Source organism: Colletotrichum orchidophilum, assembly GCF_001831195.1.
Source record: "Colletotrichum orchidophilum strain IMI 309357 chromosome Unknown Scaffold_42.1, whole genome shotgun sequence".
NCBI lineage: Eukaryota > Fungi > Ascomycota > Sordariomycetes > Glomerellales > Glomerellaceae > Colletotrichum > Colletotrichum orchidophilum.
The window spans coordinates 165765-193442 of record NW_019172998.1 but is presented as its reverse complement, the minus strand read 5'-3'; the positions used below and the strand labels follow the sequence as shown (position 1 = coordinate 193442).

General features: G+C 56.4%; 8 protein-coding genes across 8 annotated transcripts; 4 read left to right on the top strand and 4 right to left on the bottom strand.

Annotated features, from left to right (window-relative positions):
- Nucleotides 1-3008, bottom strand: CORC01_05906 (Spc97/Spc98 family protein; the record flags this gene model as incomplete). The annotated part of the gene is made up of 3 exons (XM_022617548.1): nt 1-432; nt 492-2449; nt 2513-3008. The coding sequence occupies 3 exons, from the start codon at nt 3006-3008 to the stop codon at nt 1-3; spliced, it is 2886 nt and encodes a 961-aa protein (XP_022475966.1).
- Nucleotides 3009-3763: 755 nt separating this feature from the next.
- Nucleotides 3764-4671, top strand: CORC01_05905 (proteasome A-type and B-type; the record flags this gene model as incomplete). The annotated part of the gene is made up of 3 exons (XM_022617547.1): nt 3764-3788; nt 3877-4415; nt 4498-4671. 3 exons carry the CDS (start codon nt 3764-3766, stop codon nt 4669-4671), a joined length of 738 nt encoding a protein of 245 aa, XP_022475965.1.
- Nucleotides 4672-5100: 429 nt separating this feature from the next.
- Nucleotides 5101-8635, bottom strand: CORC01_05904 (uncharacterized protein; the record flags this gene model as incomplete). Its single annotated transcript, XM_022617546.1, has 6 exons — nt 5101-5445; nt 5585-6548; nt 6607-6669; nt 6737-7343; nt 7405-8379; nt 8488-8635. The coding sequence occupies 6 exons, from the start codon at nt 8633-8635 to the stop codon at nt 5101-5103; spliced, it is 3102 nt and encodes a 1033-aa protein (XP_022475964.1).
- Nucleotides 8636-14489: 5854 nt separating this feature from the next.
- Nucleotides 14490-16097, top strand: CORC01_05903 (methyltransferase domain-containing protein; the record flags this gene model as incomplete). The annotated part of the gene is made up of 1 exon (XM_022617545.1): nt 14490-16097. The coding sequence occupies one exon, from the start codon at nt 14490-14492 to the stop codon at nt 16095-16097; it is 1608 nt and encodes a 535-aa protein (XP_022475963.1).
- A 436-nt stretch (nt 16098-16533) lies between these two features.
- Nucleotides 16534-19205, bottom strand: CORC01_05902 (aspartyl protease; the record flags this gene model as incomplete). The annotated part of the gene is made up of 5 exons (XM_022617544.1): nt 16534-17222; nt 17280-17875; nt 17939-18009; nt 18688-18706; nt 19156-19205. 5 exons carry the CDS (start codon nt 19203-19205, stop codon nt 16534-16536), a joined length of 1425 nt encoding a protein of 474 aa, XP_022475962.1.
- Nucleotides 19206-22018: 2813 nt separating this feature from the next.
- On the top strand, nt 22019-23222 carry CORC01_05901 (acetyltransferase; the record flags this gene model as incomplete). Its single annotated transcript, XM_022617543.1, has 4 exons — nt 22019-22294; nt 22540-22953; nt 23016-23102; nt 23160-23222. 4 exons carry the CDS (start codon nt 22019-22021, stop codon nt 23220-23222), a joined length of 840 nt encoding a protein of 279 aa, XP_022475961.1.
- Nucleotides 23223-23799: 577 nt separating this feature from the next.
- CORC01_05900 (orotate phosphoribosyltransferase) lies at nt 23800-24504 on the bottom strand (the record flags this gene model as incomplete). The annotated part of the gene is made up of 1 exon (XM_022617542.1): nt 23800-24504. One exon carries the CDS (start codon nt 24502-24504, stop codon nt 23800-23802), a length of 705 nt encoding a protein of 234 aa, XP_022475960.1.
- A 636-nt stretch (nt 24505-25140) lies between these two features.
- On the top strand, nt 25141-27548 carry CORC01_05899 (nucleolar GTP-binding protein 1; the record flags this gene model as incomplete). Its single annotated transcript, XM_022617541.1, has 6 exons — nt 25141-25151; nt 25245-25567; nt 25656-25787; nt 25863-26091; nt 26152-27394; nt 27507-27548. 6 exons carry the CDS (start codon nt 25141-25143, stop codon nt 27546-27548), a joined length of 1980 nt encoding a protein of 659 aa, XP_022475959.1.
- Nucleotides 27549-27678: the final 130 nt, after the last annotated feature.

The window sequence follows — 27678 nt, the reverse complement described above, 5'->3', positions numbered from 1 at the left end:
CTACGCAACACTATCGTCCTCATTCCTCAACCCCGCATACTCGGTCCCCTGGTTTGCCGTGCTCAATCTCGCGCAGAGACTAAGCAGGACGACCGTCTCCGTCGCGGCGTAATGGTTCAGCGCGTCAAGCAGGATCTGGAGGTGCCTGCTAAAGTTGCCCTCCCACTTCTTCATAATCTCAAACAGGTTGCCCACGCGAGCCTCCTGCTCCGCGGCACCGACCCCCGCCGACGAGGTCGAGTCGTTGTGTGAGGTGCCCGACGAGGAGGGCTTCTGCGTCCTGACGGCCTGGAAGGCGCGCCATTGGTCTGCCGTCATGTTGGGCGGGCGCGTGGCGCCCGACAGGTCCGGGTCGGCCTTTTCCAGCTCGCGGGAGAGCCAGTTGGAGTATGTTGCAAAGACTGTGCAGGTTTGCATGAGTTTGGAGTGGATCTGCGGGCCGGGGTTAGCTGAGAATGCCAATACGCTGAGATGGCAAAAGGAAGACTTACCCTGAGAAGCTTGCTGTTGGTGAGCATGCACTCTTTCAAGCACGTATCTAAGAAATCCACATGGTCCTGCATCAGCTCGTCCACCGTCCGAGTCGGGGTCGTCCCCGGAGCCGCCTCCTGGCCCTCCTCGCCAACCTTGAGCCTGGACATGAACTTTGCCCAGTTGGGCTCAATGACCTCGGCCGTGCAAAAGTACAGCAGCTGCTGCACAAAAACCAACATGCGCGCGCGCAGCGTCCACACGCGGCGCTTCCAAATCTCGAGGCTGCGCGAGGAGCTCTTGTGCGACCAAGTCAGGCCCGACGTCTGCGAGTACCACGTCGTCGAGAGCTGGGACTCAAGGTAGCGCAGCGAGAGCAGGTACCGGAAGAGCGCCTGGTACCGCCACACGGTCTTGCGGCTGATGACGAGGGAAACGGGAAAGGGGACTGTGTAGTCCAGTTGGAGAGAGGTGAAGCCGATGGCGTTCTTGTCGTTTTCGACAGGTTGGTTCGCGAGCGGCTGGAGCGTCTCGCCCTGCTCGATACCCGTGATGTTGACGACCCGCTGCAGGGACTTGACGAGCGTGATCTCGTTCATCTCCACCTTGACGTCCTCCTTGAAAGGGTCCAGCGAGACGACGCTGCCCGGCTGGCGCAGCACCAGGTCGAGCAGTGACTGCAGCTTGCCGGTATTAACGGACTTGACAGGCTTTCGCAGCTCAGACGTGCCGAGCTCGAGGAAGTACGAAAAGTAGTCGGACGGGTCCAGGAAGAAGTAGTGCTTCAGCGACCGCAGCCGCATGGGCAGCGAGTGTGTTGTAAGCAGCAGCTGCATAAGGGACTCGTTGGCGTGCGCGTACGCATTGTTCACGTTCTCCAGGAAGCGGCTGTCGTCGAAAGACGTGGGAACATCCTGAACGACCTTGCTGACGTCCACGCCGCCGCATTCCCTGACGACGTTGAGGTACTTCCCCGCCAATAATACCTTGCCCTTGACACCTTCCAGTTGAGGGGGAATATCGTGCTCCCGAATCGTATACCGTCGCTCCCAGTACTCGTCCGTATAATCCTGCTCCAGCCGTTCTCTCCGAATACTCTTTTGCTCCTTGACCAAGAATTCGGCGTGCGCGTCGTTGATGCTGCCGTGGTGCAGCCACTCGTTTAGCATCACCATGTACGGCTTACTGGCATCGCGCAGCAGCGATGTCAGCAGCGCGCGCGCAGCTGGGTCTCCCGACATGGACTCCAGCCTCTTCGTGATCAGACCCAGCACGACGCCGCCTTTGCAAATCTTCTTCCCCGAGCCGGGGACTAGGTCGCCGCCCTCCCGCAGAGACTCGAGGATATTATCAAAGTCATCCGCGCTATCGCTTTCTTCCTCGTCGTCGTCGTCGTCTAGGAGCGCATTCCTCTTGAGCAAGTCGTGCGCTAGGGAATACAGATGCGACATCATCTTGCTGGTCGGTAATGTATGAATGTTTAGAACGTGGAGAGTAAATGTCTCGTTGGTCAGGAACTGTGTCTCAAGCTGCGCAATCATGATGAGGTAGTCATGCAAAAACTTCCTGATGGAGGCGCAAAGGGCATGGTTGACAGCGCCAAACTCCTCCCTGCTCTGCACGTCGACGAACATCTCGAGGGCCGAGTAGTATGTCGCCATCTTCAGCATTGACAGCGTGAGGTCCTGCAGACTTGGGTCGAGGCCCGGCAGTATCCTGAACGCGGGCCCCGACAGCCGGTCCCTCTCCTCGTGCGGGTTGTACGTCTTGGCGAAGCGGATGTACTGTCCCTCGTAGCCCATGAAGACGAAGAGGAGGTCCTCCAACATCACCGCTTCCTGCGCCTCGAGAGAGAGCTCATTCAGAGGTTTTGGTTGTTGAGGCTGTGGTGCCTGTGCTGCCAACGGCGGTATTGATATTCGACAAGCCAGGGGAGCTGAAGTGTGAGGTAGTAGAGTCGCCTCTGGGTTCCAAGGTGCTGCAACACCGTTTAGTTAGACGCCGAGGCTGCTCCAACACCATCGAAACCACGCAAACTCACCTTGCGGGACATCAACCTTGGCCTCCTTGGGCTTCGCCTCAGCCGTCCGCGGCTTGGCTTCGCCGGTCTTCCCCTTGTCACCTCCGCCCCTCGCGGGGCTCCTCGTCCGCTGCGTCATTGTCTCGCGCTCCGTCACATACGTCCTCTCTGTCCTCCTCTCCTCTACACGTCTGTCGTCGTGCATTCTGCTCGTAGCCCTGGGATTCCCCGACGCGGATCTCTTGTGCGCATTGCTTCCAGGCGACGCCTCTCTGTCCCCCCTCTCACGCTGCTGGTATTCCCGCTCCCGCGGCCGTTCCCGTTCCTTCTCTCGTGGTCGCGCATCGCTCCTCTCACCGCGCTCGCTCTTGAAGCTCGTCTGCCCGCTACCCACGCCGCTCGCTGCTGCGCCTGCATTCATGCGCGCTGCCCTCGAGGATCGGTCCTGTTCGGGGCCGGCCGCTGGGCCGTTTGCGCGCCGCTCATGGGTTGAAACCCTGGTGGTGCCAGACGACATGTCGCCGACTGCATCTGAAGTGTGCAATGCGCCTTGAGGGTTTTGGTACTGTTCTCATGGAAAAAGTGACGATGAGTCTGCGGCAGATCGAGGTAGATAGGTGCAATTCGGGTTTATTTGTTGCTTGGTCTGGCTGAGTCGTCTTTGTTTCTCTGCCCCTCTATCACAGAGTCGTAGTCTTACACTCCGCCTGTGGGTTGGGCTGGCTCACTACACATGCTACTAAGGTACTCCAACGCGGTAAAGGGCCATTAATCTCAGGCGCGTCTAGTCGGAAAATCCTCGCGTATTGTTGGCCCCGGTCCCGGATCTGGTGTACTCCCCTGGAATATTCCGGGTTTAGCGTTCGGGGGGACGGCAGCTGTTGGAGGGGGAGTGACGAAGTCGACCAATCACAGAGCTCCCGGGAAAAGAACAGGGGGAGTAGGTGCGCTTGGGGCCTGGTCGCTGCCGGGTCCAGTTGCTGCTGGGCCACCACCCCAAAGGTAACCTGGAAGCTTGAGGTGAGGTGCGGCTGCGTAGGCTAGGTGCTTGCCTAACCACGCCGGCCTCTCAGCCTTCCACCGTCACCGTTTGTTACCTGGACCTTCCTCCAAGCTCCCCCTCCATCCACACCTCAGTCGAACCCCTACCATCCCGCAATCCCCGAACCACGACAACCTCACGCGACAACGTCCTAGCCATTGACTCTGCTGAATATCCGCATACCTTCCCTTTTTCTTCTCTAGGAACTACACACATACAACACCGCCAAGATGTTTATGGCAAGATCTGAATACGGTAAAGCACCCAGCTAGCAAGCCAGCTTCCCACGTCGACCTCCTACACGCAGAAAGTTCTTTCGTCTAACAAGAAAACCCAAACACAGACCGAGGAATCAACACCTTCTCCCCGGAAGGTCGCCTCTTCCAAGTCGAATACTCCCTCGAGGCCATTAAGCTCGGCTCCACGGCCATCGGCGTCGCCACCTCGGAGGGCGTCGTCCTCGGCGTCGAGAAGCGCGTCACCTCGACCCTGCTCGAGACCTCGTCCGTCGAGAAGATTGTCGAGATTGACCGTCACATCGGTTGCGCCATGTCCGGCCTCCAGGCCGACGCCCGCTCCATGGTCGAGCACGCCCGCGTCGAGTCCCAGTCCCACTCCTTCAACTACAATGAGCCCCTCCGCGTCGAATCGTGCACCCAGGCCATCTGCGACCTCGCCCTCCGCTTTGGCGAGGGCGCCGAGGGCGAGGAGACCATCATGTCCCGGCCCTTTGGTGTTGCCCTCCTGATCGCCGGCTACGACGAGGACGGCCCCCAGCTCTTCCACGCCGAGCCGAGCGGCACATTTTACCGCTATGATGCCAAGGCTATCGGCTCCGGCTCCGAGGGTGCGCAGGCTGAGTTGCAGAACGAGTACCACAAGGTGAGTCTACTATGGGCACCAACATAGTAGTCCTATGAGAGTAGATGGAGCCCGAAGCGACGCAGTCCTAACACGTTTGCAGTCCCTGTCAATTACGGATGCCGAGACACTGGTGCTCAAGACGCTCAAGCAGGTCATGGAGGAGAAGCTCGACTCGAAAAATGTCCAGCTCGCAAGCGTAACGAAGGAAAAGGGCTTCAGAATATACACGGACGAGGAGATGGCCGCAGTGGTGGAGAGACTCCCTGCGAACTAGGGGGGAATCCGCGGTGTTTGGAACAGGATCTAGGGTACGATTTTTCGGTCTCAGGGGCTCGGGAGAGAGGGAAACGAATAAACTCAGAGTCGGAGAGAACAGAAGAAGCGTCAGAAAGAGAGAGAGAGCGAAAAAGAGAGCGAGAGACCAGAAACCACCCGATTACGAAACTTGGAACCTGACGTCTAGATGTAAACGACTTATCCATCCCGAAGTGTATCATTAATGTACTCTACATGATGATGGCTTCGTTCTCTAAATCTCATTCATGGTGTGACGTTATGAAGGGTTATATTGTATTTACACAAAAGTAGGACTATAGCCTCTCCCCAAGATGGCGTCTCACTCGAGCGTCCAAACGCACCAACGCACACTCCCTCACACTCCCACGCTCAAGAACTATTTCGCCGCCGGGATTCAGTCCCTCACTCACCCCTCATCCTTAATCACCAGCCTCTCCATCTCCTCCTCCACACTAATCAGACCGAGCGCGTAAAAAGCCCTCTCCGACTTGGCGACGACGAGCACCGTGTCGTCGCTTTCGAGCTGCTCGAGCCGGGCGCTGATCCGCCTTGGGTTCGACCACACGGACGGCGGCACCACGGTCTGCAGGCTCGGGTCGCGCGCGTAGGGTGGGCCCCGGCCCATGGCCGCGGCCTTTTTCCAACCGGACTCGCAGCCCTCGGCGATTTGCCGCGCCGACTGCCAGCCCGTGAGGCGGGCAATGTCGTGCATCCGCCTGACGATCCAGTAGCGCTGGGCGTCGGATTGGTACTGCGGCGAGTGGTGTTAGCAGGCCAGGGGGGCTCATTTAGTTATTTATCATGGCAGTAGAAACCTCGGGAGAGAGTCTCTTGGAAAGAGAAAAGAAGAAAAGAAGAAAAGGGGAGGAGGGGGGGGGGGATCTTCTCACCTGGATAGCGCCGACGAACAAACAGAAAGAACTCTCAACCAGCGCCGCGCCGACGAGGGTACTAATTTCGAGAACGTTACTACAATCGTCCGTCAGGCCCGCGGCGATCCGCCCAATCTCCATGGCAAACTTGGCCGTGTGCTGCGCCTGGATGCCGGCGGCGATCATGGCCGCGGGCGGCATCTTGGGGTGCGCGCGGTAGAGGTGGATGAGCCCCATGTAGTAGTTCATCCAGATGCCCGCCACCGAGAAGGTGCGGTACTGCAGCGTCGGACCAAACGGCGAGTCCCGCCGGTCGGCGTACTCGGCGCCCAGGGGCTGGAATTCCGGGCCGAAGCGGGATCGGAGCATCTCAAAGGCCTCGCGGAGGGAGGTCCACTCGCGCAGGGCGGCGTCCGCGGCCGCGTCCGAGTCGAGGTCCTCTGGGTGGTCTGGCGGCGGCGGGGAGTCGTCGCGCGGGGGACTGAAGCCCATCGGCAGCGTCACCTTTCCGAGGTTGGGGAGCATGCCCGGGAACATGGGCGGCGAGCCGCCGGGACCGCCGGCGCCCATTCCCGGCGGTGGTCCCATTCCCGGTGGTGGTCCCATTCCCGGTGGTGGTCCCATTCCTGGCGGTGGGCCCCCGCTCGGCGGACCTCCCATCATGTTTGGCGGCGGCATTCCCATCGGAGGAGCCCCGGGAGGTCCACCTGGCATCCCCCCCATCATCCCACTGGGCGGCCCGCCTCCGGACATGCCCGTTGCCATTCCTGGCCGGGGCCAACCCTGGCCGCCTCTCGGTGGCCCACCCGCACCTGGCGGTCCTCCTTGCGGTGGCCCTCCAGGCCGTCCGCTGGGTGGTCCGCCGGGAGGTCCACCTGGGGGTCCGAAGCCCTTGAAAGATTTCCGTTTTCTCGGGAGATCCTTGGATGCGAAGCTGCACAGGCGCCCGAGCAACAGCATGAGGTGGTCGTACGTCCCGTATCTACTGTTGGTTAGCCAAATCGTGCCTTAGACGCGACGACACGGACTGGCGGGCTTACATGGCTTCAAGTCGGCCCATTGGGGCTCGTGGCGGACATTGCGTCCAGTGCTGGTAGTCCATACTGTTTTTTTCCCCTCGTCAGCGAACAATACAGTCTTGACTGCATGATTGTCCAAATGCCAACTTACAAAGGTTTCCCTCCGCCCAATATGCTCTGGTACACATCCATTTTGCAATACCACCAGTACAGATCTCTGAGATGTTCGTAGTGCTCGATATCACGGTCTGTGTAGTAGTGCGGAGACGGCTCGTCGTCCTCGTACGAGACGTGCTGGTTGGTCAGCTTGCTGAGGAAGCCGAGGTCGAGATCGTCAAGATCGTGGCTCATCATGTGTGTGTTGTCGTGGCCCATGTAAAACGGGTCCATGGGCTGGTTCTGGCTCTCCTGGAACAGTGCCCTTCTGACCCTTTTCAGCGGCAGAATGCTCTTTGTCATTTGCCGAAACGGGATCTCCCTGATCAGGAGTCTGGACCCAAAGAGATGGTTACACCACTTGGTGTGATCCGAGTTCCAGACCTCAAAGTACCCGAGCAAGAGGGAGGCGGCTAGTGTCGCCGGCGACGTTCTCCTCTTGGGACTCCGCAGATTCTTTGCAATCCTGCGGATGGCGAGGTGATAATGCTTCATGGCCGCCGTCGGCGGTATTTGCTGCAGCTTGGCGATTTGCAACGCACCCAACGCAAGCATTGCCTGGAGGAGGGCAGGGTGTGTGAAGGATATAATAGGAAACGTGTCTGATCAAGAGTTAGCCAAATTGGGAGGGGGGGGGGAAATTGCAGAATTTCATCGTCTTACAGGTCCAGATATTGTGCCCTGCTTTGGGCACAGAGAAATTGTTTGTCAACTTTGAGTGGTCAAAAGGATGCCTCTCGTAGAGGGACATGCTTGGCCCTGTGACGTTGATGAAATGCCAGAACAAAGTCGCGGTTCGCTCGTCGTTGAGTGGCGAATTGTTGGGTGTGGGTATGTACGATGTGAGAATGGTCTCATCGGCAAAGGCCGAGAAGGACCTCATTTTGGTTCCGAATCCATCCCAAGGGCCGTCGTTCCGGCTCTGCACCAGTTGGCCGTACGCGCTCTCCTCGCCCATGAGATCTTCGAATGCGTCCTCGGAGTCGGGCATGGAGGCATCGTCGTCCGAGCACGGGTACTGAAGCTCTGCGTCCTCCAAAGGGTGACCCACCCGAGGAGCGGTATTAACGCTGGGGAACACATCCATCTCTTCCACCAGCGCATGAACTGCCGTCGGCTGCCCTCTCCATGGTTCTGTCGGACTGTGGACAAACGCGCCACTATCTGTATTGGGACTGACCAAGCTGCTCCGCTGATTACCAAAATGCGGCTGGAATTGACTGGCTGGTGAGATGATGGAAGAACTTGAGTGCATGTGTTGCTCGCCATACGAGAACTGGTTGAAGTCGAAGGCACCAGGAGGAGGGGCCTGAGGTTGATGATGACCGGGGAAGCCTTGGCCATAAGGAAACATTGTTTGGCCCTGCAAGTCGAGATGCTGCGGCGGCTTAGGCGCAATCGGTGCCAAAGGAGGTCCGTTGACGGATTTTGGCGGCGGGTTGGGCAGTTGGTTGAATGACTGATTTGGCGCCTCGGGAGGATACACGATAGGACCGTAGCCGCCATTGATATTGAACGCGGCGATGGGATCTTTGAAAATGACACGTTGATTGTACCCCTCGCAATGCCTCTTGGACTTGATACAGTTGTTACAGATAGGCCGGCCTTCATCGCACTTGATGCGGCGTTTTCGACATGCTTTGGAGTCAAGTCAGACATCAAGACTGGGTGTGAACATGGGGGGCAGTAGCAAAGGAGAGGGGAGGAAGCCAAGGTCAAAGTTGGGGTTGAACACATGGAACATACTGAGACAGCCGGTTTTCGTCCTTTTCCTCACATTCGCTTTCTTGCTGCGGTTCGGGTCTTCATTCTCATTGTCGTCGTCGTTATTGTTGTTCTCCGAGGTCTTGGACGGTGACTTGTCGTCTTCGAGTGCCACGTCGGCGGATTCCATCCTGGTAGATGCTAGTTCGCTGCGAGTGAGATCAGAAGATGCGACGCGGCTCTTAATCCGTGAGTCTGTTGACGACGACAGGCCGCATTGTCTACTAGTGGTTTGTAGCTCTTGGGCGCAGTTTTGTAGCGAGTGTTTCGTTTCCGTAGGTGGAGGGCTTCTCTTTCAGGTTCGTAGTCTAACGCAGGTATCGTGAAGCTAATAAGAAGTTTACAAGAGTTCCGAGGAATGACTGCTGTGGAAGACGTGAAGGACTCCTCTTCCGGGTCACTACGTGTCTGCGTGTTGAATCGTCTAGCGGTAGCGCAACGAGACACTATGGATAATTACCGTTCTTGTGCGCGGCACCCGGATCGAAGGAGAGAATCAAAAGGACGCAGGTATGGGGCCCAAGGATGTAGATGAGTTTTAAGCAGCCATAGATGGTGGAAGGAAGTGAAACAGGCCGGTGCTACTTTGTCTTCGACGAATGGGTTGTCATGGGTTAGACAAGATGCATGTACTCGTGGGGTAGGACGGGGGGGGATGAAGGGTAGGGATGTCTGCAGCAGTTGGGAGAGGAGGATGCCTCTCTCACTCACACGACACGAGGAACGAGGATCAGTAGAGAGGCACTTGTCCGCCCTAGACAAGGAAGGACAGACTAGGAAAAAGGTAAAGGTTCCAAGGCAATGTTCTGTGCCTCGAGTTAGGGTATCTGATTCGAGGCTAAAGTAGGCCAGCGTGGGGAGAGTACATAGATGGGCCACAAACAACGGGGGAGCCGCCAAGCAGCAAGTAGACTAAGAGGTGGCCGGGATAACTGGGGTTGGTAAAAGGACGGAGGAGGAAGAGGAGGAGGCGAAGGAGACAGGATGGAAGCCGGCACCTAGGAAGTAGTGTAACTTCTTGTGGTGACTGGTGAAGTACTTAGGTGCATCGAGTGAGGAGGCACATAGCTAGACCGCTAGGGCAAATGGAGAACAAGATAAGAGTGTGTGCGTCTGTCTCTATCGTGTGTCTCCTGTGCTGCCTCGCTCTCTCTCTCTCTCTTTCTCTCTCTCACACACACACATTCTGTGCCTCTCTAGTAGGCACGCGCGGGACAGGAGCCATGGAACCCGCCAATGTCTCTGCTACTGCTATTGTGACGAGAGAGAAACAGAAAAACACACCAACAGTTTGTATGGGAATGCTGCCGGGACTTGGATGTAGTGTATTATTCGAGGGGCATGGGGGGGCACAAGAGAAGAAAGGCGCAGCCTAAAGCCAGCCACAGCAATGAAGGAGACGGGGGCACCCTTGAGTTATTCGTGGATCATGTTGGTGGTGCGGCAAGACGACGGGAAGGGAGGAAACATTACGGTGGCTTGCGGACGCCGCACAGCATAACACAGCGCAGCGCAGCGCCGCACCGCACCGCACCGCACCGCACGCACACCTCTTCCCGCTGGCCGGGCTTGCTCTTTGGTTACCGCCATCTCCCATGTGCTGAGACACAATAACCTGCGAGGTAAACAGCCCGCATAGACTCGCTGTACGAATACTCTGTACTCTGTACCTCGGACAGATCCCTTGTCCTCGGGCAGGCCAACCAGCCGGGGGAAAGCAATGCTTGCTTCTTTCCATTTCCATTCTGACCGCGGCGCCTGAGGGGGTATCAAACTGCCACATCAGGGGCGCAATGTGGTATTGGTGTAAGGGATCCGTAGCTTCGAGCTCCGTCATGAATCTGGCCAAGGTTCCGCGCTAGGATGCTGCGCTGCTGCTGGGCCGCCCAGGGTTAAGCCGTTTAGGGTCCTCCTCGGCTGCCACTAGAAGAGGGGCCGACGGCGGCAGCGGCGACGGCGACGTACGGATACGGCCACCTCTGTTCTCTTCCAGGGCCCAGGGGTCTGTCTGTCATGCCCCGAATGACAGCCCATCGGTGGATATAGCGCGCGGCACTAATTAAGGTAAGGCCAGCCTGTTACGTGCCTCCGTCGCTCAGGCAGTCAGCCCACATAGTAGGTACCGGTATCCGTAGTCCAGGACTCCATGAACATCCTTGGCCCTAGAAGCTCAGAGAGAAAGAGAGAGAACAGTAGAGGAAACTCGGCAGGCCAAGACCTGCGCGATGCTCCGGGAGGCATTCGGGAAATGGAGTCTCGCATAGTTTTCTTTTTCCCGTGGTGACAACCGTTCCGATGAGCTAATCTGTCACCTGTACAGATTTATTTGCGCACGGAGATTGGGAGCTTGAATAGGGGAGCCGCCAAGCTGAAAAACCCAACGGCCTCATCCAACAAACTTTGTCCTCGCATTCCCGGGTTCCAGGCCGAGGTCGTCAAGGCGCGGCCCAGGGCATTCCGTATCTCGGTAGGGAGTACAATGTATGAACCATTGGGCTGCGTGACTAGGTGTGAACGTGACATGCCGTCCGAATAAGACAGCCCGCCTGAGTCGCAGAGGACATGGGGGGCGAGAGATGTAGATGCCGAATCTGATTTTCGTCCGAGGTTTAAGTGGTCTGGACTCATTTCCTGGCAGGGTTGCCCAGCCTGCCCCTCACCAATCCTCCGCCCTAAAGGTAAGCAATGACCAAGCTGTGATCTGATGGGGAGAAAAAACGGTCGACAGGGCATGCGGAGTTGGTTGAGAAGCAAGGTCTCCGGCTCGGGATCGGTCTTGATGGTCGCCCGCCACCGTTGCAAATCTCGAGCTGTCCGTCCGTACGTCTGAATGTAGCCCTTGGTCAGTCCTGGCCCTCCTGGGCCCTCCTGGGCCAGCGTTGTTGATATCCATCATTGTCTTGGCATCTTGACAAGTCTTCGGTCATTGCCGAAGGCAACGCGCCAGGTGGCTTTCAAGTCTAGGCGGGATGGGTCCACTAGCTTTGAGCCGAATTGCCATGTGCCGAGCGGGAAACTAAGGGGTTTTTCCCTTGGTTTTTTGCGAGACCAGGGTTTGCATAGAAGCCGTCTCTTTTTTTTTCCACTTCCTGTCAATGGAGGGGCATGGTCTGATAATCCATAACGCCGCGCGCAAGCGTTGTGAACGACGACACGCGTGGCAGGAGGATGGAGCCAGCGCTCGGGCGTATGTCATGTTCCCTGCCAGACTCATCATCCAAGCAACGTCAGGGTTCATATCTGCTGAGTGCGAGCATTTCGCCGGGACGCACTGGACGGGAGAACAATAGAAGACACCGGAAATGATATGCTGCTGAAGGATCCCGGCAACATTCCCCCGTCTGAGGATGCTTTTCCATACATCCAAGGTCCCAAGTCGGGGGCCAATCATCGCATTTCCGACCTGCTGGATGGTGTGACCGATCACTGGTCGCAGCATAGTTGACTGGCATACGGTGCGACACAAACGTCGCGCATTGTCGAACAAAAGGAGGCGTGCTGATCACCGTGAGCCACCTTCGCCCGTGCTCTCCTGAACGAACTGGTCACATCCAGCTCCCTATATCTTCGATCGTCTTGTACCTCCCGGTGAACACACCGCACCTGGGCAAACCCCCCCATATGTTTGTTTACTGTGTCTGATCTCGGCGGAAGCCCACGACGACGGCTGCTGCAGGTCAGATATGCAATCTGCCTTCTCGCAGCCGCGGAGTCCGGCTCAAGGTCTGCATGGCACCAGCCGGAAGGGCTACAGCTTTCGGGTGTTCTAAGCTGTTCTAAGCGCGTGCCTGAATTGGATCCTCTTCAAGTGTGTGATTCGTGGGTTGAATATGAGTTTCTGATCGGTACTTCGTTGGACGCCCCTCGCGTTGGCGCAAGACAACCACCCAAATAGACATTCCGTATTGCGCCTCGATAGGTCAAAGTGGGACCTGTGTCGCAATCAAGTTTGCGGGAAGCTGGCGGTATCATTCTGAGGTTTCTCTCAAAGCTCGTTGTTCGTAATGGAAACTCTCCGACATCCCCACCAGAGCTCTAAGAAGGAGAGTGATTGGGAAGACGAGTCTCTGCTCTCGAGCAGATTGTCATTTGACCTGCCGCACCGTTTCCCCCCACCTCATCGTCCTCTCTTTCGCCCCGAATGTAGCAAAGCGTCCAGCAAAGCCAACCGTGGAACTTCCGTGGAACCGGGTCATGCGCCGTACCCATGTTTTCGGGCCAAAGATCGGGGCTTCTCTGTTGAACCGACCTATGCCGAACAGACTAGCTAATTGACCGTTTGCTAGTCAGGTTCTAAGGCTCGCTCGCAGCCCTCCTCCGTGGGACAAAATAGCTCTGATGGCGGGGATTCCATAGAAATTCTGGCAGGTGGCAAACCCGCACCTACAAGTCTAGCCACTCGACAGACGAGGAGAATCCGGCTTTGGAGAAGCATACCTATGTCCCGCGTAGATGTCTTTGAATGGTTATGATTATCAGACTGACTGGACTAGGTTTTGAAAGCAACGTGAGTAGGTCGTATCCGGGGACGACGAACGCCATGCCTTTTGGGGTTACATCTAGCGGTAGCGACACCAGGAATAAAAAAGTAAAAGAAGTCGGGGAACCTTGATGCGGGTTGCTGACCTCTGGATTGCTTATCGAGAACCACAATGCACACCCGGTTTCACCTAGACGGACTTGCAAAGAACGACTGGCTGCTTGGACCAGATTCATCGACTCGGAGGGGTCGGAAATCGGCGCCAACAGGCACCCTACTAGGTCATCTATATGGCCTCATACCTCTGGGTAAATTGTTTTCGTTTTTTGAGTTGCATGCCGCCGGATCCAGAAAGAAGTGGAAGAAGCTATCTGAATTGATTGGGCCATCTCGCAGCGCCCTTCTGTGACGACTCGTAAAACGTTTCTTGTTGACGTCGACGAAGGCTACGTGCAGCAGACAGACACTCGTGCACATCGCGGGTCCGAAATGCTTGCTTTTCACTATTCCAATCAGTGCAGCATTCGAGCTTGGTGCAGCCATAGCGGTATGCGGCTTGTTTACTAATCAGTATGGCCCCGGCAGCGCTGCCCAAACGAACAAGTCTGATGAGTTTCCCACCCTATATTGGCCTGGACTGGAAGGCTGATTCGTGGACCCGGAGATCGATTTGAGCTCTGATGTCCGCAAGTCAGGCCATCATCCACACGCCCAACTGCGAATTGTAAAAGCATTTCCCGGCCGGGGTGGGGTTGCGGTGTGTTTGGCTGAGGTCGAGGTCATCACGGGCCTAGCTCGCCAATAGCGTGCTCCGTAATCGACTGGCTGTATTCGTAGTTCACTCGGGTTGACAAGACGGAATGCCGGGTTATGAAAAATGCCGCGTTTGCGGGTCATTCAGAAAGAAAGGAAGAAAGTGAGCCATACTGTCGCAATCCGGAGTTAACGCTATTGAAGAGACCGTTGCAGCCTTACCAACATGTTGAACCAGCTAGAGCAAGGTTGTTAACCGGCGGCTCCCGTGAAGCACTTTGTGCCTGGGTACTGAGTAGGGATGAAGCAGGCCATTATTCATAAATCAAGACTTAATTCTCTTCAAGATCGTTCGGTATTAAGAAGCAATTCGAAGTAAAGCTTTTGGAAATCTGGATAGAAAGTGTACAGGGTGAGTTGGTGGGAGGAGACAGGAAGTCGGGGCGGGATGCAACGGTGGCAGTGGTGGCAGAGGAAGCAGAGGAACAGAGGCGGGGTGCACGGTCCACACCTCTATCTCGCCCCATCCTTGTGTCGATCAAAACGCAGGGGTGCGATAAGCGACCTCTGGGGAAAGGAAGGAAGAAAAAAAAATTCCAACGTCGATGAGCCATGAGAGTGAGCGTGAGATGCGCATGAGCTACAAGCCTACAACCTGTTCTTCACCACATCTTTTTTTTTTTTTCCACAGGTACCACGATAACGTCACACAATTGGGGCATCTAGAGCGTCAATCTTTGTCGCCCGAAATATGTTCGCTGTCCCAGGATGGTCCGTAGCGGCCGAGGGTCTCAAAACTGAGACCCAGGTGAAGAAGGCCAGCGCCCCCAAGAACGAGAGCAAGAAGCGCAAGAGGGCCAACAAACAGGAGAAGAAGGAAAAAAAGGCGCCCAGCTCGGGCGCAAACTCTGTCTTGGTGAACCCTCGCGTTTTTGGAGAGAAGAGGGAGGACGGCGAGGCTGCCGGAGACAAGCGCAGGAGGAGCGACGGCGGCGAGGCTGACCACGATGATGCTGATGATGCCGATGAGGCTGAGACGCCCAAGCCGAGCAAGAAGCAGAAGAAGGAAAAGAAGGAAAAGAAGAATGAGCATGACACGACCCAGCAGACTCCCAAATCCGACAAGAAGGAAAAGAAGCAGAGGAAGGAAAAGTCCAACGAAGGTGAGCCGACACCAGCAGAGACGCCGTCCAAGGCGCAGCAAACGCAAAAGGCCCCGGCAGACAAGGACGGGGAGAAGAAGAAGAAGAAGAAGAAGGACAAGGATGCCGCCGCCGCCATCGCCGCCTCCGTGCCCCCCGTCCCGCCCGCCGCCGCCAAGCTCACCCCGCTCCAGCGCTCCATGCGCCAGAAGCTCGTCTCGGCGCGCTTCCGCCACCTCAACGAGACGCTCTACACCCGCCCCTCGGCCCAGGCCTACCAGCTCTTCGAGGATTCTCCCGAGATGTTCTCCGAGTACCACGAGGGCTTCCGCCGCCAGGTCGAGGTCTGGCCCGAGAACCCCGTCGACGGCTACATCCGCGACATCAAGCTCCGCGCCAAAGCCCGCTTCCCCAACGCCCGAGGCCGCCCGGGAGCGCAACCCGCACCCAACGGCCCTCAACCCTTGCCCCGTACCGACGGCACGTGCTACATCGCCGACCTGGGCTGCGGCGACGCCCGTCTCGCCTCGACCCTCGACCCCGAGTCCAAGAAGCTCAAGCTCCAGATCACGAGCTACGACCTGCACTCCCCCGCCAAGCACGTCACAAAGGCCGACATCGCCAACCTGCCCCTCGAAAACGACTCTGTTGACGTCGCCATCTTCTGCTTGGCCCTCATGGGCACAAACTGGCTCGACTTCATAGAGGAAGCCTACCGCATCCTCCACTGGAAGGGCGAGCTTTGGGTCGCCGAGATCAAGTCTCGCTTCGGCCCCGTGCACCGCAAAAACGCCGTCGTCTCCCACAGCGTCGGAAACCGAAAAAAGGCCGCCGCCGCCGTCGCCGGGAAAAAAACAAAGGAGCCTGAGGAGACGGAGGCGGATCGCACGGCTCTCGCCGTCGAGGTCGACGGCCACGAGGACAGGCGCGGCGAGACGGACGTCTCGGCTTTTGTCGAGGCGCTGAGGAAGCGCGGCTTCGTCTTGGCGGGCCAGGGCGAGGGCAACAAGGGTGCCGTGGACCTGTCGAATAAGATGTTTGTCAAGATGCACTTTATCAAGGGCGCGGTGCCCACCAAGGGCAAGGGTCTTGCCGCGGCCAAGGCGGCTGGCTACGTGGAGAAGGAGAAGAAGCAGAAGAGGTTCGTGTGGGAGACTGAAGAGGACAAGGTTGATGAGACGGGTATCCTGAAGCCCTGTGTGTATAAGTTGCGGTAGACTGGCTGGTTGTATGTGTTCTACTGAGGGTTTGGTAAATAAAAGTTGTTTTTATTTAGGGCTAATGTCACTGTTATTGAAAGATTGAAATAATTCTCAACTGTGGCTCGATACGTCGGAATGGGACTGGGTGTAGCACTACCGCCGTCCCAACTTGGTGCAAGACCCCAGCGAATGCCGTCGAATCTCAGGGTTTATACAGGCACAATAGATATCGCGTAGCGAAGGTCTCGAAGGCTCAGGTGGCATTACTTGAATTTCAAAGTGCCGAGTCTGTCTATCAAACGCTTTCAACGCAAATCATGTCGAGCTGCGCATGCATGATGCACGACTCCGAGTCATCCCCCTTCTCCGTCTTGAAATGTCCCATATCCGTGCATTCATAATATGCAGACCTGTTTCAGCCAAAGAATCACCGATACGCCCCTAATCCAGTCTATGCCCCAAATAAGAGTCCGGCAGCGAACTCTACATTGCCGCCTGTGGCTTGCAAAGCATTAATCGCGGCTTCACGTGGGAAACCCAAAGCCATGAGCTGGTTGATATGCTCTTCCGGGAAAGTTGGATCTGCAGGAGGCTGCTGCTGAGGTGCTGGCCGACCCTGCGGAAGGGTTTGCTGCGCCGGCGCGGCAGCGGCAGCGGCTTCCGGACCGCTTACAACACCAGAACGCTGGCCGATGGTCGTCCCCGCTGGCCCCGGCAGTCTGGGCTCTTCCTCGAGAGCCTCTTCGCTCTCCTTAGGAATCTCTGCTTCGCCCAAAAATGACACCTCCTCGCCCTGAATGATCAGCTTGTCCTTGGCCAAGTCAATGCTGGCCTGGTAGCGTTTGAGCATGTCGAGACCAAGGAGAAGCTCGACCTGCTTGCCCTCCATGACGGTGAAACTGCAAGGTAGGAACATCGTGCCGACCTTAATCTGGGCAGAGTGCACACGTCCGATGATGTTGGCAGTACCCACTCCGCGAGCCACGCCCGCAAACCGTTTGTCGACGAGCCTCATGATACCGCAGGCTTCAGCACATGAAGGGGACATGATGGTGGCCTGTGCTCCAGAATCGACTAATGCCTTTACTCTGTGGCCGTTGACTTCGACGTCGACATATAGCATGTGCACTCGTCCGAATACTGTGCGAAATCAGTCTCTAGGTCTGCACTCATGACGCCTTGCGTTGTTTGCCATACCTTCAGGGTTATGCTCCATGGCATTTTGGAGGTTTTCCATGACTCTCTCTTGACGGATCATCTCTTCAATCTTTTGCTGAGCTTCTACATCGAACGGATCCTCGTTCAGGCGCGCAATCTGCCTTTGCCGCTCCTCGCGGTCCCGCTGCTCACGGTCGTAGCTCTGGTTGAAAAGTTGGGCGAATCTCTGGGGATCGTCCAGCACGGCGGCGAGCTGAGGCTGCTGACGGGTGGCTTCGGCACGTAGGTTTGGATCGCCTAGGATCTGGAGGCGAATGAGCTCTGGGTCTTGTCCTCCCGGTCGCCGGCGCTGCTGTGGCGCCCTTCTGCCCTGGTCCGGCAAGCCAGTGCTTCCTTGCATGTCCCTCACGTGTAGCGCCAACATCTCGCCGTCAGCAATATGCAGCTGCTCCATCGTCTGAGTATCATCTTGGATCAAGCGACCATTGTGGTAGAGGTGCTGAGAAGTGGGTGCGATGGAGGTTTCGGCTTGGATGGCTTCTCGGAGTGTGGACATGGGCATGTCAGGGAAGATCTCGAGGGTGAGAAGATCCTGGTCCTCGACCTCGGGGTTCGTTATGCTCAGCGTAATGCGCCTGTTGGAGAGGAGAATAATCAGCGGCGAACATGTCAAGTCCCGGCAAAGGAGGAAGGCTTACATGATGGGTTTTTGTCTCTGGTGCACGGGAGCTGTCGCCCGCTGGATTGACCGGGTGCTGAACGGAATGGTCTGGCGGTGAGAACAAGGAAAGAGACCAGATCAGGTCCAAGATAGTCGTCAGGTTTCACTGTTGCGAAAGCGAGGTTGAAGTTACCCTCAGCACGGAGCTGCGGAGGAGGGGTGTTGGAGGGGCCAAAATTCAGGCAACACAACAGTGACGTCTCATCCGGAAAGTAAACAGCTGGTGGACGGGCGATTGGATGGAGTTGAGCTCCGAGGAAAGTTTCGACGGTATAGCGGTATCTTCTGGCGGTGCTGAATGATTGGACTGGTGGAATCTGATGCGTTGAGAGACACTTGTTCCCAAAGGTCGGATTTTGAGGTAGGTAATTGGAAGGGAGCCGGGGGAGGTAGGGGAAGGTAAAGGCAAGGTAGAGAGCTCGGCTAGGTACTTGGGGTACCTTTTTGAGTGTTTCGTAAGGAAGGTGGGTGCAGTGACGAGACCTACGTTTCCCCTCCCCCCCGTTTGCAGTGGCTTGGGACGGGGTCGACGGGGACAGGCAAGGACGGGGAACGCACTACGTAAGGTAGATTGGGGCCAAAACATGTATACAAACACTGTGAAGCAAACCTAGGTGCTGCCAAGGCGCGATTACCTATTAGAAGGGGGGGGGAAAGCAGTGGCCACGGAAGAGATGGCGGACGGAAGCTCGTGGAAGGCTGCGGGAACTTCTACGCTTAGCTCACCTTACCCGACGGCGTGTTTCTGTCAGCCAGATGCAAGGTTTATTTTGTATTCTTTAATCCAAGGTACGGATAGTGTAGGTATCGTTACATGTAAATCTCTGTCTGCGCAGCTACCTACCTTGGGTATTTACAGTAGGTAGGCACGTAGGTCATCGAATACCTGAGCCTCCCGGTTCCAAGTCGCAGCAGCACTGGCATGTTCCCCTACGGCATATTAGCCCCACGAGCTAATCGTTGACTAAGCCATCAAGTACCGTCAAAGTAGCCGCAGGTGGTGGCAGGTGTTCGATGCCGAACTTCTGTACCTGGCCTATACCTGCGGCAGCTGCGCGAGCCAAGCAAGCGACCGCAAGAATCCTTGCAACCGACTCGAGTACTTCCTTCTGGAGCAGGTACAAGAACTGAGAATTCCCTCTTGTTTCCAGGTGTGTATACTTGGATCGTCGTCTCTTCCTGTGCCGAACTGACCTGTCACAGATCCTCAAAAACTGCCGCCAATCGATGGCCAGCAGCGACATGTTCTGCCACTTTCGCTGGCGGATTTCTGTGCAATGATGACAAACCTACGGGCGCTGTTCGTACCTTGCCCCGAGGCAAAGAAACACCGGCAGTCTCGCTTGGAAAATCCGTCCGTCTCCTCTGGTAAGTCATGACGAAGAAGGTCTATCGCAGCGGACGGGACTGTTCGACAACCGACGCGGCCTGACACGACGAAATCCTGTCAAGTTTCTTCTTCGTCCCCTCATTGCTGATGAAATATCCGCATCGACCTGCCTTCAACTTCGCTCCCCACGCTCCTTTCGAATTCGAAGGGCACGCTTGCAAGTCTGAATTGAGTCAATGACACTGCATATAATTTCTTGGGACGGCGGCTGCAAGTACCGGAAATTTTGTCCCGACCGAAATGTTCATGATCTGACGGCATGGGACCATTGTCCCAAGGTGCCATTGCTCTCACCCATGTCTTACTTGCGACATCTCGAAGGCAGGCAGAGATCGGCGTGCGAACTTCGCTGGAGGGTCGGAACTGCAGTCAGCTCGGATGCCGGCCTTAAAGTCTGCCGGATCCGGCTTCTGTGTTGGCCGCATTCCGGGTTCTTGAGGCTGTCGAGTAAGGTAGGTAACGAGTTGAGATGCTCCGCGTCTTCGTACTTCGTGCAGTATGCGCTCTGAGCCTCTGCAACCCAACCCAAAATATTAGGAAGGTCCAAGACCACAGCCCAAGCAGGTTGACTCATGACTTGCAACTCCGTAGAATTCGAACCTCACACATCTGACATGGTCGAAAGCCGAGAAAGTGCCTCACGGCCCTTTCTAGACCTCATTGAGCTCGCTGCATATGCTGCACTGCGGCGGGGCAATGCAACTCTGGATCGCCGACCCGGAAAGATTCTCAAAGTCGATGCGACAGTTATGTCCATTTCGGCGAAGGCCTGCAGCTGTCAACATGCCACAACGAAAAGTTTTTCGTCGGCTGCCTTCGGCCTCGGGGTTGCAGCTGTCCTACTGGCCAAGATCCAGACAACCCGATAGGCTTGGAATCTTGCCCATGGTGTTGCTGCGTACGGTATATTCCCAGAGTCCAAGGCAATCCCCCAACCGCCTTGGGGAATAATGCTCCAGGCCACCCAACCTCAACGGAAGGCTGAGATTGGTGTGACATCCAAGTGGTGAAGCACACCGCAGCAGCCAGAGTCAGGGGAAAGGAGCAACAAGCATGCCGGCCAAGACCCAACTAAGGCAAGTTGCTCGCCCACCCACACGAATTGAGACGTCTGAATATACGTTGTGCCGCCGAACTCCTCTTTTCAGACTTTGACCTTGCAGTCGCTGACTGTCTGAATTTTGTTCGTTTTCTGGCGGGGGCATTGGTCAAAAGCGACCTCGACCTGACGGACCAGGAATTAGCGGTCTGCAAGCAAACAGCGTCTGCCCAACCCGCCAAAATCAGGCATGGCGAAAATCGCAGTCCCGGAGAGATCATATTCATTACTTAACGTAGCCCGACGACAAGTAAGCCTGAGTATATATATTTCCACGAACTCTGTGCTCTTATTCTGAGAGGCACTGGCCAGGCTGATCTCATTGGCCCTCCCGAAGCACAGAGCGATGTTGATGTTAATTAAGCTTGGCTTATCCGTACTGTGGGGAATAAGTACAAGTCAGGTCACTCTCTCATCTTCCCTTGATCCCAACCGGCCTTGCTGTACGAATATGGTCAAGCCTCTCAAGAACCTTTGTTAGTTTTACCCTGTCCTTGGGTAATGACCTGAATTGAGAGAAAGCAACGGTACCCGTTGTTACCCGCCATGGCCTGCAAAGGAATCTTTTCCCGCAATCCCATCTTGCAAAGCTGGGATACTACATGAACAGCATCATCTCTTTTGCCAATGTGACAACTCCAGGGGGGGGCAGGAGGGGGGGATTTCTGGGAAGGGTGGGAAATAAGATGGAGCCGGGCAACAACTCCAGCATCGCCTTGCAATATTCATGGGCTGAACAGGCCACAACTGTGCCACTGCGGGTAGGTCAGTCACGCGACAAACACCTCATAACCACACTGGCGCATCCAATGATGGCGGGCGTTGCTCTGCCATAGCAAGTCACTAACGTCCAATTCCCTCCAGTTTCCCCTTTGGCTGCTGCAGTACCAATCCGTTTTCTACCAACTCCATGCCCTCTGTTTCTTCTGCAGCCAGGTAGCTCAGCTCCTCTTTTGCAATCCCGTTATCGCTCTTCACCGTTCAGGTTCACTCACTTGTCCCCAGCGCTTTGTCCCCTCCCAGCCGTGGACCACCTGACCTTATTTCCTCCGTTGTCCGACACCCACTGCCCCGAGCTAAGGTGCTCACTCGGCCTTGCCTTTCGGCACACACCGGCCGGCTATTCCTTAACTCACAGCCCCATCAGGCCCCGCTCTGCAACGACAGCGCCGAGTTCAACGGCCGGCAGCCCCCCGATGTCCCTCCGAGGCCACATGTGCACTCGCCCAATCAGTCGCCTCAACATTCACACCAAGGCAGCAATAGCACCCGCCTCTTCTGGTTGCCATCCTGAGGCGTGTTCTTGCCTTGTTTGAAACCTTTGAGTCCCTCTGTTTACCAGGTGACCGGGGGTAATTTGACCCAACAAGGCGCCCACTGACTGATTCCATTGCCTCGCTCCTCTCTGTGTAACCAACAACTCCTCCCACTTCCAACCTTCTCATCCAACCCTGCCCAACCCTTTGCAAATCACGTACGTCTTCCGGCGTATCCCCCTCATCCTCATACCTCCCTGCCATTACGGCAACTTTTACGCATCAAATACAACCCCACGATCTCTCGTCATCATGCCTGATGAGAAAGATCCTCCGGCTGCCAAGGCGGACGAGGCGTCCGACTGCGCGATCGACAGTTCTGATGACGGCGACGACCAATACATCGAGGCCCAGATGTCCCAGTCGGAGCTGAAGAAGAAGCAGCCTCAGCGTCTGACGATCCAGGATGTCGTTCCTTTCAAATGGAGCCCTTTGGTGCTGCCTCTGACTGAGTCCAACATCGAGTCTTGTGTCGCCCTCGAGGATGCTGCGTTCTCCGATCCAAGTCATCGCGCTACCCGCGTGAAGGTGAGCCGATATGTCTCATCTTTCTTCATTTTTCACTTTTGTCTCTCTCTGCCCCTCTCCCCAGTCTCTTTTCCTCGCGTCACCCAGTCTCGATCATGCCGAGCCTGAGACTACATTGAACTCAACTCATCTCTGGGAGTGAGAGCCCCGCGAGTCTCTGACGTTGGAAAGCGGATAAGTCGCGTTATATCTCATAGGCAGAGTGCCATGTACCAAGGCTCGCTCAAACTCACACTCCGTCGCAGTTCATGTACCGCCTCGCGACCTGCTCAGACATCTCTACAGGCCTCTTCTGCAGCGTTGTCCCCGCCGAGGCCGAGGCTTTCGACCTCTCGACCATGAACGTCGCTAGTCCCGTCGAGACAGGTCGCGCCAACGGTGCCAGGCTGGTCCTCCTCGGCCACGCCGTTGCTACCCTCGGCGACGGCCCCGTTGTCAGCGATGATGACATGGCCTATCCGGACAATTGGCGCGATCAAAAGTCCGCCAAGAGCACGGATCTCGGCCACAAAATCATGGGCCGTACCCTGTGTCTGCATTCTTTCGCCATCGACCCCAAGGTCCAGGGCTTGGGCCTCGGCAAGCTTCTCATGAAGTCTTACTTGCAGCAGATTAACAACTCTGGTGTTGCGGATCGCATTGCGCTGATCTGCAAGGACGTAAGCTGCTCTCACTGAATCAAACTTCTTTTTGATTTTTGGTAATACTGACGCAAGCGCAGTGGTTGGTTAGCTATTACCAGCGCTTCGGCTTCAAACGTGTCGGTCCCAGCAAGGCATCTTTCGCTGGCGGCGGCTGGAATGACATGGTAAAATTCTCATGCAGTCTATCGTCGGGTTTGGCGGAACGACTAACACCATCGCAGGTCATTGAACTCTCCGGTCCGCCCAAGAAGGGTCCGGATGCTCTCAAGGCATCCGCCGAGTAGTACCGCCGCGGTCACTGAGATCATTGTAGGATTGCTTTTTCTTCAGACTCTAGGCCCAAGAGTCTCGATTGTCCGAGCTCTAGATGGGACGAGATCTCCTGTTTGATTTGATTCGAACGAACCGGACGGGCTTGGGGTGGATATACGGGTTGGTCGCCACTGCGACAACCTCACATTTGCATGGATGGCTTCGCTTTCTTTTCTTTTGTTACCCAAGTTTAGTATCGTCAAGTTACCACGAGATTGTGAATCTCAAGAGGTAATATCATGAGACGACAGGGCCGAGACTACTTTACGATGAGGACATGACATAGAGTGCCTTGCCATGGGAAGAGAGAGCAAGGCAAATTAAGTTGCGATCTTTCACAGTGTGCCCCTGTTCAGCTTTCGTCTACGCGTGAGGATTGCAGGTATGCAAAGCCACTTCCCAAATCACTTTTATCATCCTATGCGCCTGACCCGAGGGGCCCTATAAAGTTCCGTCCGTCCATCCGTCCTTCCCTACAAGCGCCGACCGTTGAACATGGCATTCATGATATCATGCCTGCTCCAAACCAAGACACCTCTCTCTCAGAATTTAGTCGCTGGCCTTGTACTTGGCACGGTACTCCTCGGTGCGCTGAATATCCTCGGCGGATGCGAAGCTCTTGGCGCCCTCGATAATGTCGTCGAGTGTCAGGATGGCAAAGATGGGGATGCCGTACTCCTTCTTAATCTCGCCCATGGCGCTGGGGCCAGGCTTGCTGTCATCACCATCGGCGGCGGGCAGCTTCTCCATGCGGTCGAGCGCGACGACGATGCCGACGACCTCGCCGCCCTCCTTGCGGATCTTGGCAATCGCTTCGCGCTTGGCGGTGCCCGCGGTGATGACGTCGTCCACGATGAGCACCTTTTTCCCCTTGAGCGGCGCGCCGACAATGTTGCCGCCCTCGCCGTGGTCCTTGGCCTCCTTGCGGTCGAACGAGTAGCACGTCTGGCCGTAGTTTTCCGGGTCCAGCTCGGCGAGCTTGTCCGTCGTCGAGGTCGCCAGCGGGATGCCCTTGTAGGCGGGACCGAAGACGATGTCAAAAGTCAGGCCAGAGGACTTGCGCGCCTCGATGACGGTATGGGCGTAGGCGACGGAGATGGCGCGGAGGAGGTCGGCGCGGTAAAAGTCGCCGGCGTTGAAGAAGTACGGGGAGATGCGCTTCGACTTGAGCTCGAAGGAGCCGAACTTGAGGACGCCGCCAGCGATCGCGGCCTTGAGGAAGTCCTGCTTGTAGGGGGCGAGTTGGGAGGTCATTTTGGGCGAGTGGGTTTGGGTGGAGGATTTATGACGGGTTTGGTCTTCCAGGAATTGTGCTTGTCGGAGGCTGGAGGATGAAAGATCTCAGAATCGAAGGGGGTCGCTCGGCGGTATGGATGGGTACCCCTCCATTGAAGTCTGCCCCGCGGAGACGCCCCACCAAGCAAAATTTATTGCGATAAAGTTGTGATAAGAAGAGGAATCCGCACCGCCGGACTCTGCTTGGCTTCACAGACTTTCCGACAGCTCAGGCTACTAGGTAGCCCAAGGAGAAGGAAATGAGTTTATATCACGAATGTGAGGAACTAGAGTATGTGAAGTACAACGATAAAATGCCACTGGCCAGTGGGTAGCAGCGTAGATTCAACATTGAGACCTCACTGACTGCACGACCACTTCAGAGAGAACATAAATGGACCTCTGCGAAGGTGCGGCCACTGATGGCATGGGGTCCCCCGCCCCACCCGTCCGTGCCGATAAGATAAGCGAAGGAGAGAAAAAAAATTCGAGTGCAGAACACCGCCCCCCGTCCCAAATACTTCGTGCAGTTCACCGACGGTGCACCTTGACCGATCGCAACATCTGAGGACTGCTTCAAGTTTTTCCCCAAACGCAGACCCCCAGCCGCCCAAAATGAAGACTCAGTAGGTTGAACCCCCCCTATTGTGCGCGATCATTCTCAAAGAGAGGCGACATTATATAAAAATCAGTCTTGCTAAACATGCTTTGCACGGCAGGTGGAAGGATCTCCCCCCGGTCCCGAACTCGCAAGAGTTCCTCGACATTGTTCTCTCAAGGACGCAGCGCCGGCTGCCGACCCAGATCCGCTCGGGTTTCAAGATTTCCAGAATCAGAGGCTTCTACACCCGCAAGGTCAAGTTCACCCAGGAGACGATCAGCGAGAAGCTCGGCCAGATCATCGAGTCGTTCCCTCGCCTCAACGACATCCACCCCTTCCACAAGGACCTGATCAATACCCTTTACGACGCCGACCATTTCAAGATCGCCCTCGGCCAGCTCTCAACCGCGAAGCACCTCATCGAGACCATTTCCAGAGATTGTGCGTGGAAACCCACCCCCTTGGCGTGGAAGGCGATTCGATTTTGGGAGGAAAACGCAATGGCTAACCTCTGATGCAACTTGTGCAGATGTCCGACTCCTGAAGTATGGCCAGTCGCTGTTCCAGTGCAAGCAGCTGAAGCGCGCCGCGCTTGGTCGCATGGCGACGCTCATCAAGCGCCTCAAAGACCCTCTGGTGTATCTCGACCAGGTTAGACAGCGTAAGTGGCCAGAGGACGGCATTTCAAGACCCTTCGCGCACACAAAAGAGTTTTACTGATGCTGAGCAAAAACAGATCTTGGCCGTCTTCCTTCGATCGATCCCAACACCAGAACTCTCCTCATTACGGGCTTCCCCAACGTCGGCAAGTCTTCGTTCCTGAAGTCCGTTTCCCGAGCGGACGTCGATGTCCAGCCGTATGCCTTCACAACGAAGTCGCTCTTCTGCGGTCACTTTGACTACAAGTACCTTCGCTTCCAGTGCATTGATACACCTGGTATTCTCGACCACCCTCTTGAGGAGATGTAAGCAATCTCGGCATTCATGATGATGAGAGGAAAATCCAGAAACTGACAATCATATAGGAACACCATTGAGATGCAGTCCGTCACCGCCATTGCTCATCTGCGATCCGCCATTCTCTACTTCATGGATCTCAGCGAGCAGTGCGGCTACTCCATCCAGGCCCAAATCAACCTCTTCCAGAGCATCAAGCCCCTGTTTCAAAACAAGATCGTTTTTATCGTCGTTAACAAGATCGACGTTGTCAAGCCCGAGGACCTCGACGCCGCGACCCAGGCCCAGCTCCAGGGCCTCCTCAAGTCGGGCGAGGTCGAGATGCTCCAGCTCTCCTGCAACACCCAGGAGGGCGTCCAAAACGTCAAGAACACCGTCTGCGAGCGCCTCATTGCCGAGCGCGTCTCCCAGAAGCTCAACGCCGGCACCAACAGCAGCGGCAACATTGGTGGCCGCCTGGCCGACGTCATGGCGCGTATCCACGTCGCCCAACCCGGCACCAGCCAGCCCCTCCAGACCTTCATCCCCGAGGGCATCAAGAACATGAAGAAGTACGACAAGGAAGACCCGGAGCGCCGGAGGCTCGCCAAGGACGTCGAGGCCGAGAACGGCGGCGCCGGCGTCTACAGCGTCGATATGCGCCAGGACTGGCTCCTCGCCAACCCCGAGTGGAAGCACGACAAGATCCCCGAGGTCTTTGACGGCAAGAACGTCTACGACTTCATTGACCCGGACATTGACGCCAAACTACAGGCCCTCGAGGAGGAGGAGGAGCGCCTCGAGAAGGAGGGCTACTACGAGTCGGACGAGGAGCTCGACGACGAGGAGGAGGCCGACGTCCTCTCCAAGGCCGAGATCATCCGCGAGAAGCAGGCCCTCATCCGCAACGAGGCCAAGATGAAGAAGCGCCTCAAGAACCAGGCCATCATCCCCCGCAAGTCCCAAAAGGTGCCCCTGTCCCAGATGGATGACGCCCTCGACCAGCTCGGCGTCGACACCACCGACATTGTCAACCGCGCCCGCGCCCAGTCCCGCCCCCGCGGTCGCTCTGCCGGCATGTCTCGCGCCGGCACCGAGGACGTCGACATGATGGACATGGACGCCACCCCCCGCGAGCGCCTGCGTTCGCACAGCAGGGCCCGCAGCCAGAGCCGCGCCCCCATTGTCAACAGGCGCGAGGACGGTGTCCAGGACGACGAGGCCCGCGACAAGGCCGACCGCCTCGCTAAGCTTTCCCAGAAGAAGCGGAACCGCATGGCGAGACAGGGTGAGGGTGATCGTCACACCACCGTATCGCTGCAAAGGCATTTGGTAAGTCCCACTCATGTCACTTTTTTGGCGAATTCACAGGGTCCCCTGCGCAACCCTTACTATCATCAGTCAAAAGCAATTGCTAACCAGAATTCTTTTTCTCTCACTACAGGTTGCCGGCAAGCGTGGCCTCGGCAAGAACCAGAGACGTTAAGAGACCACCACCGCCGAGTAGTGGAGGGGGGCAAAAAGACGCTAATGGATGTTTACGGAAAGAGAATAAAAGTAAATATGCTTTATATTTTTTGGGGGGGGCATGGAGGCGTTTGCGGTCTGTGTTTCGT